The following is an 11,872-nucleotide window of genomic DNA, read 5'->3' as shown; positions in this document are numbered from 1 at the left end:
TTTTTTGATTTCGATTGAACAAGCAGAACAAGCAGAAGACGAAGCTACAAGTAATGTGAAGTGCGACTGGGGCTGGTTTTATTTATAGTTGTCAACATGAGTTAGCAGGGACTGTCTGTCTCCCAGTGTGTGTGTTCCTAGGGGAGTTTCTGGGTCAGCACCGTTGGCTATGAATTGCAAATGAAAGGCAATTCTCAAAATAGCCGTAGTTATGCGAAATTTTCGAGGCTGTGGCTGCCACAGCCGCGGCTGTTCCTAGTCGCTGCTGCCGCTGCTGCTGGTTACTCTTAGCTTTTGCTCTTTGGCAATCTCGGCAGAACCTACCACAAAAATAAATCAAAACAAAAGCAGCGACGCTACCAGCGGCAGCAGCAGCGACAGAGGCGTGTATCAGAGCAGAAACAAAAAATATATAAAGAGCAGACGAAGATGTTGTCGCTGACACTGCTGCTGCTGCTGCTGTTGTTGTTGTTGTCGCTGTCGCTTTGCAGCATCCACAGGCCGACGGCGTCGGCGCTGGCATCGATTTTGCTCGCGCTCGCGAGTTCGTACTCTCTCACTCTCTATCACGCTCTGTTCCTCTGTCGTAGCAGCAGCAGCTACTGTAGACGCGTTGGACTCGTTGGTCTCCGACTCTGCTCAGTCAGTCAGGTGCAGACAGTTGACGTGTACGGTTTGTGTAACGGCAGCGTGCAACAGCAACGTTACGAGAAAGCAAACAAACAGAACAATATCTAAGTTGCCTGCTAAACGCACACAAAGAACAACAACAACAATAACATCGACTGCAACAACAGCTATGCAAGAAAATACAACAACAGTGTGCGCTAATGTAAATGTTAAAATGTGAAATACAAACAACAGCAGCTAACTATCAACTAACAAGCAGCAACAGCAACAACAACAGCAACAACAATAAGAGCACGTCAAGAGTCTCGCGCGCGTGTGAGTGTGTCAACGTGTGTGCGTGTGTGTGTGCGTGCGTGCGTGTGTCTGCGTGAGTGTGTGTGGGAGAGAGCGCTGCGTGTCACATATCAGCAAAAACAAAGCAAGCAAATAAGTTCAGTGGAGTTCGCGCCGCGCAGCAGCAGGAAAATACGTTCGACAGCAGCACCATCAACGGCAGCAGAGACGCTGGCAGCGACGCCAGCAGCAGGTAGGGCGCAGCATTAATTTTACAGCCAGAGCATAGACAAATGCCAGCAGCATACTCACCACACCCTGATCCTGCAGGAGACAGCGAAAGCAGCAGCAGCAGCAGAAACAACAACAAGCAGCAGCTGCGCAAAGAGCACAACGCTCTCTTGTTTAATGCCAACTCTTTCTTATCTACTCTCTCTCTCTCTCTTTCTCTTTCACTCTCTCATCTGCTGCATGTGGAGTCTGTGCAAAGCAATTGGCATCCAAGTTGGGCCAAGTTTTTGGTTCAGTTGCCTTTTGTAATTTTTCGTAGCATACTTTCATGCTGCTGCCGCTGGTGCTGCTGCTGGCTCAGCAATTTCATAGCTGATGTCGCCGTCTATTGTCACTGTGTGTGTGTGTTTGAGTGTGTGCTAATTGTGTTGGCCAATTTTTGAGCGAAAATTGATACAATGTGCAAACAAAACTAAACAATTACGTGAATTGAAATTGAATTTGTTGAACAGCTGACCTTGCGGGGCTATTTGAGATAACTATAACAGCATGCGAAAGCCAAATGCACAATTAGAGCAATGGGCGTCTGCTTGATGGGCAAAGCATATAAAAATGTAGGATAGTGTGTCAGCAAGACACGCGCACACACACACACACACACTGAGATTGGCATGCCATGTGCGGCATGTGTACGTGTAAATGACCGGAAACTGTGCTCAAGTGCCTAGGCCAGCCTCGGCCCCCCCACAGCTAGTGGCCGCTATACCCCCGCTCCCCGCCTCATGCAGTTGAGGCTACTTGTCAGTTGTGCTCAGTTCTCTCTCCGATATTATTTTTTTATTTTTTTTGCTGTCTTGGGGCAGCTCTTCAATTGTCAAATTGTTCTTGTTTATTGTTGCAATAGTTTTGTTGATGGACAGGTTTGAGCCTTGTGCCTGCTTCTTCTGTGTGCTTGTGTGTGCGAGTGTGTGTCTTTTTCTCCACTCTGCTCGCCTTTCACTTGTTTTTAAAGTGATTTTCGCAGACGTTGCCGCTTTTATGGCGCTTGTCGTTGACGTTGACGTCGTCTCCGTTCGCACAAGCAAAACAAAACAATCAACACGGAAGTCTTTTTTCGTTGTTTGCTTGTTGTTATTCTTGTTCTTTCTTTCTTTCATTTTTGTTTTATTGTTGTTATTGCGCTCAGCGTATGTGTGACTCACTCTCTGTGTGTGCGTGTGTGTGTGTGTGTGTGTGTGTGTGTGTAAATCAACGTGGCCTAGTGCGCTGCTTGAGGTTGACGTGCGCGGGCTTTTGTATGTTTTTTTTTCTTTTTATTTCACCGTTGCGACATTTATGCTCAAGTTGATTGAGAAGTGTTTTGGCTTTAGCGAGTTGACATTTAAGTTTTTATTCTTGTTACTTTGCTCCAATCTGCCACGCCTCCGCCCCAACTTCAGCTCCAGCTTTGGAGTTGCACAAGAAGTCCAAAGCGAACTGATATGCCACTTGCGGGCCATATTTTATAGCTAACTTTGCAAGCGGCGCTTGCTTTAAAAATATTAAACACGTTCTAAACGAAATGGTTCTAAACCCTAGCCAAAAAATATTCTATTTAGATTTAGGTACGTATATTGTATAGGAACTTTCAAATTCGCCCCAAATATGACTTCAAAACTGTTTTTACTGATTTATAGTTGTTGAAAAGGGAATAAAGGTATTGAATAGATGCTAGAAAATAAACATAAATATATGCAGCATCAAGAAATGCTAATTAATAGCTATAGTAGCTATATAATGTGATCATATAATGATTAATTTCAAGCTTTCAAAAGTGTATAAATACCCAAACCTAAAAAAAACAACCGTATATTTCAAATTTACTGTTTCAAAAATTATACAAAACTGATGATGAGATGCATATCGAACGTTCAGCATGAATATAAAAATGATTATGTACTCAAAAGCAGAATTAGCATTCGGTATACTGACCTATCAAATATCTGAAGAAACTATAGATTGTTAGCATTTTATTGTATTCCTTTATGCCTGGCAAAAAGATAACTATTCTTGGTTATTAAACCGTAATAAGCCCAAACTAGTTTGTTTCTTTATACAAATGATGTATATTAAATAGATGAAAGAAATTCGGAACATTAAATAGCCCACAAAAATATGTGGCTTCAATTAAGTTTTACATAATCAAAAAAAAACAAGTAAGAGGTTCTAGTCGGGAGCTCCTGACTAGGGGATACCCTGAACCCTCTTCTTCCAACATCAAATGCATATATATATTCTTTTTTAGAAGCTACATGTCAAGTTTGGTGACTCTAGCTCTTATTATTTACCAAAATTGCCCAAAAAACAGGATATCGATATAGATTTTTATCGATTGCTCGGAAACGGAGTAAATTATCGATTATCGGAAACAAACTCGATCTGCGCGGGAACTAGGATCACCTACATCTAAAATTTCAAGTTTTTAGCTCTTATAGGTTCTGAGATCCTTGCGTTCATACAGAGGGAAGCACGGACGGACAGACAGACGGCCATGGCTAGATCAACTCGGCTATTGGTGCTGATCAAGAATATATATATATATATATATATATATATTTTATGGGGTCGGAGATGCTTCCTTCTCCTGTTACATACATTTGGATTTTGCACAAATACAATATACCCTTATACCCATTTTTAATGGGTATAAAAATACAATTGAGCTTGCATTTAAAATTATCGTTGATTATTGAGCGGACGTTTTTTCAAGAAATACGAACCACAGTAACCACTTCAACGTTACTGTGCCAGTTCGTAATACTGGCAGCTTTTGATTTAATTTTAAATGAGCACATAATTATATTACTCATACGCCACATAGCGTGGCTTCTGAATTCAATTTAAAATGCAAGGGGAATCGACAAATGGCATCAATTGCATTTGGCAGGATGAATGCCAAATGAAAGAGGAGCCACTGAACTTTGTCTCTGGTGAAAAATAAAGGAAAACAACAAGTGAAGTGAATTGGGTGGCAACAATCAACAATTTTATACAAACTCACTGCTATTAATGTTGAGATACTTGAGCCAGTTGCAGATACAGATACAAAGATACAGATCCTTGGCGCTGCTTGCAAACAAAAGCAAAAGGCAATTATAGAAATATACAGACGAGCAGCAATAAATAATAAAGGCAAGTTGCTATAGACAATCACAACAGCAACATCAACAACAACAACAACAAATGTTGTTGGCGTCGCCGCCAACGACAAGTAGCTGCAAAAGTTCTGCAACGTTTTTCGAATATTAAACAAACTTCAAGTTGCCAGCGCCAGCGCCGACAGTGACAGCGACAGAAGCAGCGGCAGAGGCAGAGGGAGCGACAGAGGCAGCAGCCTCATTATTTATTTGATTGCCCGCACAGCCAATGCTCAAATTACCGCCAGGGAGCGGGGCGTGCCACAGGCGAAGCACGAAAAAAAAGAGAATAAGAAATAATAGTCGCAGTCGGCAATGGGCAAAAATGTAATTAATAAGGCAAATTAATGCAAACAATAATACAAATTCATTTTCATGCACAAATGAAACTAAATTACAACAACGTGCGCCTCCAACAACAAACAAATACATTTCCCCCCAGTAAAACCGCTGACCACATTAGAAATAGACTTGATGTGGGATTTTGAATTAGTTTCACTTCTGTTCAAGTAAATCATTGATAAATAACACCTAATTATAGCAAAATAAAATAATAATTAGAAACACAAACCTTTCAATCATTAATGTGCGAACTTTGTAAAAATATTTTTGGAGCCTCAGGCGTGTGCCGTGCTTGGTTTAATGTCCGAGCCGTGAGCTTAAATAGACAATGTTAATAAATATATGTATGTTAGAATTGTAGTTTGCACATTTTTTTAAATTAATTTAAAAGTAATAACCATAATCGATATCATAATCGTAATTATAATCAAATTCATAAAAATTATAAAAAACTATAATAATAATTATAATAAAAAAAATAAAATAATAACAAGTAAGAGGTTCTAGTCGGGACCTTCCGACTAGGGGATACCCTGAACCCTCTTCTTCCAACATCAAATGCTGTATATATTCTATTTTAGAAGCTATATGTCAAGTTTGGTGTCTCTAGCTCTTATTATTTACCAAAATTGCCCCAAAAACAGTGTATCGATATCGCTTTTTATCGATTACTTGGAAACAGAGTAAGTTATCGATTATCGGAAACTAACTCGATCTGCGCGGGCACTAGGAGCACCTACATCTAAAATTTCATTTCCGTCCATCCGTCCGTCCGTATGTATGAACGCAAGGATCTCAGAACCTATAAGAGCTAGAGAAATTTTAGATGTAGATGCTCCTAGTGCCCGCGCAGATTGAGTTTGTTTCCGATAATCGATAGCTTACTCCGTTTCCAAGTAATCGATAAAAACCGATAGCGATATCCTGTTTTGGGGCAATTTCGGTAAATAATATGAGCTAGAGTCACCAAACTTGACATATAGCTTCTAAAATAGAATATACATATGCATTTGATGTTGGAAGAAGAGGGTTCAGGGTATCGTCTAGTCGGGAGCTCCCGACTAGAACCTCTTGTTTGGATTGGATTTTTGTGACCTTTAGCTTGTTGTATAGCATTTTAAATCAAGTGTGACCATAAACTGTTTCTATACCACTTTAGACAATGTGTCTATATCTTTCTTTTTTCAAATACTGAAAGAACAGTCTGGAAACATTTTGCTTATATTAGACTGCAATGAGGTAAGGATGAGGGTAAAAGAGATCTTTAAGGTAAAAATATGCAGGTTCCCAAGAAAAAGTTATAGTTTATTATAATTATAAGTTAGCCCGGGGTCATATTAATGTAATATATTCGAATATCAGATAAAACATTTAAATTCGAGCGTCAAGGAAAAACAATATAATTCTAGTAAACTATCTAAGGCACTTTGAGCACACGGTTTCAGTAATATTCTGGGAATTGTAATTATCCGTCAATGTAGCAATTTTTCCACCTTTCAATTGAATATATCAAATACTTTAACGTGTTGCCAACTAGTTGATCAAATGTGTTATGCCGGCCATCGGATTGGTGCATGATATATGTACACTAATAACCAAAGACCTGGCACACACGCGCACACACAATATATATACACACAAAAAAAGAAAGGAAAATAAAACAACAACACACAAACACATCGACAACTAAACAGTTCGCTGAGCAGAAAAACGAGGAAATCTACTTAATCACGTTTAATTAAGGTAAGTTTATAAGTAGCTGTGTGCACGTATGTGTGTGTGTGTCTGTGTAACTACTTTTTTTGCGAATTGCTTTTATTGCTTTTATGCAGAGCTAAACACACAAAAGAGCTCGCCAGGTAATCGCCGAGCCTGGGCCGTGGCTCAGGTTCGGGTTCAGGGCCCCACAATAAACCAAACAGCTTTCATGTGCACATAAATGCAAATTAGGGTTAAATGTTGATGTGTTGATGTGTTGACTGTGTGTGTGTGGGTGTGTGTGTGTGGGTGTGTGTGTATGGGCGTTTGTGTGTCGTGTGCACCACTGCGGATTATAATAATAAGCAAGTGCTTAACATAAATGGATTTATTGGCTGCACATTCATCAAGAGTCAAATGTTGGCACTCTGTTTCCATTAGACGCTTAGTTGGGCATTTCAGTGGATGCGCCCCGGCTCTCTATAATATTAGAATGCACTTGGTATGGGCGCTGTTGTTATTTCTGGTCAGCCACACGGATTGCTGCCCTCTCTCACTCCCGCTCCCTTCGATTGTAATTTCCATTTAGTCAGTTTTCTCATCTCTGGGAAGCAAATGATCCCAGGACGTTAGAACTGCTGGCTTCTTGCTATTTGGCTCGGCGGCATTTTCCTCCTCCCATGGGAGCAGATGATCCATGGCAGCGATTAGGGTTTGTCTCTTGCGATTCAGCTTTGCTTCCGCCTCCTTTTCCCAGGTGCTCCGCAACAGCAATTCACGCACCGCATTCAGCTCGATGCGATGAATATCTGTTAGATCCGTTTCTGGAAAGATCTTTATAAGATGCGTTTCCCTTGACATGGCTACGTTTCTCTACTGCATGTCAAATATAACTATAATATGAGTTGAATACACGAAATAATATTTTTAACTTACAGCTAACGCTTGCTAAATGTTGAAAAGGTTTGAAATAATTGCGCTTATATACATTGATTTTCAAAGCCTACTATTAAGCCTATTAAATTCACGTTTTTTGATAGCAAGTATTTGTAAGGCTATTTATATTGAATTTTTTGGATTTTTTTTTTACTTATTAGTTAAAATTAAATATTTTGTATTAAGATTATCCAAAATAAGCTCAAATACTATTGTTTTATTATTTTAAGACTATGTTTATAAACTTCTGTAGATACATAAGTTTTAATATAACACTGAAGTGCTACATGTATATGAAAATTTTTGTCGTTTTCAACACTCTTTGTTTCGATAACCTCACTTTTGCTGCACAACTTTTGTCGAAAGCTTTGAAATCAGCTTGATTGTGTTTCTTAAATATGGAAATCTCTATTTGGTTCTATCGACAAACAGCTTTTTCTCTGAAATCTTCAATCTTTCAATTACCTTTAAAGTTACTGGTTTTTCTTAACCATGTTCTGTATCGATAATTGGATTTATCGTTTTTTCTCTAAGCTCGTTAGGCCATCCCGCAGCTTAATTATGCTGCATTTTCGTCTACAATCTAACTACTTATCATCATTTAGTAATATTTTGCGCCAAGGTTTTCTTTTCGTTTTCTCATTTACTCGTTGCCATGCCTTTTTCTCTCTCTTTCTCTTTCTTTCCTATTCGCTGCTTATTAATTGTGTGTCGTTGTCGTAATTGTCACACATGCGCATTCTCTCATTATTGCGCCATACGAAATGAGCTTGGGAACTGAACTGAGAAACCTTCTCCCCACTTGATTAATTGAAAAGTCATGATGGTCCTCATCATTAGCAGAAGCTTCGTGACTTATGCCGTGCCACAGCTGCCCCAAACGCCGCATCGCATTTATGTAATCGATGCATGTCAAACAGCAATCACAGCAACTGAATGGCTTATGTGTGTGGGTGTGTGTGACACATGTGCTGGAAAAAACGAAACGAACAGCGCAACGAAACATTAAGAGAAGAGTAGCAAGGCAAAGGGAAAGAAGAAGCTATGCAATGTGGCAGCTAAAGCGGGCACAAAAAGCTATCTAGTTGTAAGCTCGTTGATTTCAATTTCTGAATGTGAAATGCAGGCACATTTGCATATTGCACATACGCCATGTGCCACAGGCCTCAGCACGTATTTGGCAAATGAAAACAACACGAAAAAATGCTTTCTAATTAAGCGCCAGCAAAAATTAGAAAACAAAAAACAGCTGACACATGCCTGTATGTTAGTATTGGTTTTTTTTGTGGCTTCTATTCTGTGCTCTTCTCAAACCTTTAACAATTTTAGAAATTTCTGGCTTTGAATGCGACGCTTTGCGTTTTATTGCATAAACAAAAATACGAGAGGTTTTTAGTTTTTCCGCTGGCTAAGAAGTACATAAATTTCAAATAAGTCACGTTTTCGGCTTTGTAGCAGTAACCCCACCCTACCCCACACACGCCGCCTACAAATTGTGCTTTGTTGTGGCGTCTGCGGGCAGCGAAACATAAAAAATTAGTATATAAAAATAGTCAAACCAAAGCCACGGACTATAGCGAACAAAATGCCAAAATGAGTGTTGAATAAAAGCTGCCCGAATAAAAAAAAACCAGAAAGAATGAACGCTTATGTAGCAGGGGTTGAAAGTTGCGGGGCTTGGGTTTGGGAGGTGGCCTGTCTGTATTCAGAAAGTTTTTGATTTCTAAAGTTGTACGGTTCAAGTTGTTTGGGGAACTGTGATATTTTCACCGTACCTTTTAAGCTGATTTGCAGATTATTATCAACAGCAGCAGCAGCAGCAGTGGTAGTGGCAACAACAATTCTTCGAGAGTCGTTAAAAATAATGTACTACATAAATACTCTTTCACTTGCCGCTTCTGGGGCCGAGAATGATCAGGCATATTTCAAGTGGTGCCAACTGTTGTTATTTCATTAACTTTCATTACTTTAAAAACATTGTAAAGATGCCAAATTATATACTATATTCATTATTTTTCCTCTTGACAGAAGAAAGGGGTCTTTTGAATGCCATACCATCTGTTTTTGTCATTAATTAAAATAATTTTGGCGAACCCAATTAAAAATAAAGGTAACAGAAACTCAACTAATTTTATGATAATATATATAGCAAAGCTCATCAGAAGCTTCATTTCATAATTATTTTTTTGTATAGACAAATATACTAAATCATGTTATGTACTATGGAAATATTTATCTTATCATTGCCTTATCGCAAACAAATTAAACTATTAAATGATAACCTTAATATATCACAATATATTTATATTTTCAACAACTTTCTTAGTCTGCATACTCTGTATACCCTAGATTCCAGAACCTACCTGCACACCTGGCCATTCACCTATCATGAGCCACAACAGCAGACAACTGACAGCTTATTTTTATTCACCGCATTTTTATTCCACCATTTCACAGAGTTTATTGTGCTGCCCACTCGTTGCCCCGGCATACACAAACACAAAAACACACACACACCAACACCCTTACAGTTTTTCGGATTTATTGTACGCACTTTATGTGCATATTTTTTTATGCATGCTCTGCAGTCGGGTATCATAATTTAGTCACGAAAATTGTGATGCGCCACTGAAACCATAAAATAAAGTAAATAGTATATATTTATTTTTATAAGATCTTACGGAGTGTCACGACCTTAAGTGATGCTGAAACTTGTTACAGCTGCTGATTTAGGGTTTATTTCGAGCAAGTTAAGCTAGTTTATCATCGGACAACTTTATTATGCTGTCACAAGCATATTTGGTTCATAAAGAACAGTCTATTGTTTTTTAAACTTCTCTCAACTAACTAACGGTTAGTTAATGAGCTTCAAACGACGTTTGTTTCGTGAGTTTACTTCTCTCTAATTCGACATAGCTGACTTTCCCAAGTCCTTTCACTTCGGTAAGGGCATTTAAACTTCGCCGAAGCCTGCAGCCAGTCCCGTCTTATTATACTAAAAATAAGTTCGTTGTATAGCATTTGCTGTTCGCCATTTGCTTTGCATTTTTACGACTCGAATTTGTCGTCTGTTGCTGTTTGCTTCGCCTGAAGTTTAATTGAATAAGTTGTAAGCGGATTTTACTGCAAGCCACGCGCCAGGCAGCTGTTGCCGCTGTGCGACACGGCGTATGTGCAATTTTTAATTGAAATTCGCAAACAGCGGGCAGAATGCAGCGTCTAGCGTGATTTTTGAATGGCAAATGACAACAACACGCATATGAACAACAACAGGGAGGTGTTGCAAATTTGATTGCATCCCTAAGCGAGATTTGCATTTATAATGCGCATTCATAAAAACATCATGAGCCGAGCACGGCAAGCTGAGCATAATTGGCGGTCAGCTATTGGATTAGCGCAAGGTTCACATAAATATTTTAATTTCATTAACAATTTGGTATTCTGGTATGATATGAACAAAATGGGGACATGTCCTCCAATTAGATTTTATAAATTCTGGTACGTTTCCAAATTGCAAACGAATTAATTTAATAATTTTTTTTTGGAATTTTCAAAAATTTTTTTCATTAATGAAAACTTAGTTTTTAAATCGAAAAGGTTTCTGAATATCTAATTAAAGCTTTTTCAGAATAATTTAAGAACTCTGTGTTATGTTAAGCACCTTTTTGTTGTCCACTTCTTTGTTGCCCTGTTCCCTGGCGTGACCATTTCCTGTCCACTGGCCCTGTCAGAGTGGAGCGTCAAGTAGATCGTGATAACTGTCCAATGTGCGCAACGCCAATTGCAATGATGTGCACAGGAAGGCGGTCATTTCCTTATCCTGCTGGCTGCTGGCAAAACTTGGGTGACTTTCCCGTTCTTTTTATACCTTTCTTTTTTTTGTAATATTAACAAGAGGTTCTAGTCGGGAGCTCCCGACTAGGGGATACCCTGAACCCTCTTCTTCCAACATCAAATGCATATATATTCTATTTTAAAAGCTATATGTCAAGTTTAGCGACTCTAGCTGTTATTATTTAAAAAAATTGCCAAAAAAAGGATATCGATATCGATTTTTATCGATTGCTTGGAAACGGAGTAGGTTATCGATTATCGGAAACAAACTCGATCTGCGTGGAAACTAGGAGCATCTACATCTAAAAATTCAAGTCTCTCGCTCTTATAGGTTCTGAGATCCTTGCGGACGGACGGACAGACAGACGGACATGGCTAGATCAACTCGGCTATTGGTGCTGATCAAGAATATATATACTTTATGGGGTCGGAGATGCTTCCTTCTGCCTATTACATACATTTGGATTTTGCACAAATACAGTATACCCTTATACCCATTTTTAATGGGTTCATGGTATAAAAATCAAGCATTTGCCTTTGTGCGTTGCCTACCTTTGGACGTTGCACGTGCTGCAGCTGCAGCTGGCATACTCAAGCACTTACACACACCCACACAGTGGCACGCACGTCGAAATGTAATTTCATGGCACACAAGTTTTTAATTAAATCTCATGGCAGGCGATGCAGCCGAAGCAGCAGCTGAAGCAAAGGCAGCGGCAGCCTTTTAACATGCAATCAACAAACCACTCTGG

General features: G+C 39.2%; 1 protein-coding gene across 17 annotated transcripts in view; it reads left to right on the top strand.

Moving 5' to 3' along the window:
• Nucleotides 1–865: 865 nt before the first annotated feature.
• LOC115763905 (glutamate-gated chloride channel) overlaps nt 866–11,872 on the top strand; it is a 59,534-nt gene continuing 48,527 nt past the window's right edge. For 9 of the 17 annotated variants that reach the window (XM_030706696.1, XM_030706705.1, XM_030706698.1 and 6 more), the window contains exon 1: nt 9,376–9,396. Coding sequence is in view for 1 of the 17 variants with exons in the window: in XM_030706701.1 (XP_030562561.1) it covers nt 9,333–9,396 (64 nt within the window). In the remaining 16 variants the exon portion in view is untranslated. Of the gene's footprint in view, nt 1,157–6,347; nt 6,396–9,314; nt 9,397–11,872 lie in introns of those variants that run through there. The other 8 variants (XM_030706700.1, XM_030706692.1, XM_030706694.1 and 5 more) reach the window with 5 other exon arrangements.

The sequence above is a fragment of the Drosophila novamexicana genome, unplaced genomic scaffold (assembly GCF_003285875.2).
Source record: "Drosophila novamexicana strain 15010-1031.04,08,12 unplaced genomic scaffold, DnovRS2.1 tig00000770-arrow-pilon, whole genome shotgun sequence".
NCBI lineage: Eukaryota > Metazoa > Arthropoda > Insecta > Diptera > Drosophilidae > Drosophila > Drosophila novamexicana.
The sequence above is the reverse complement of the archived record's forward strand: the minus strand, read 5'-3'. Positions and strand labels throughout refer to the sequence as shown.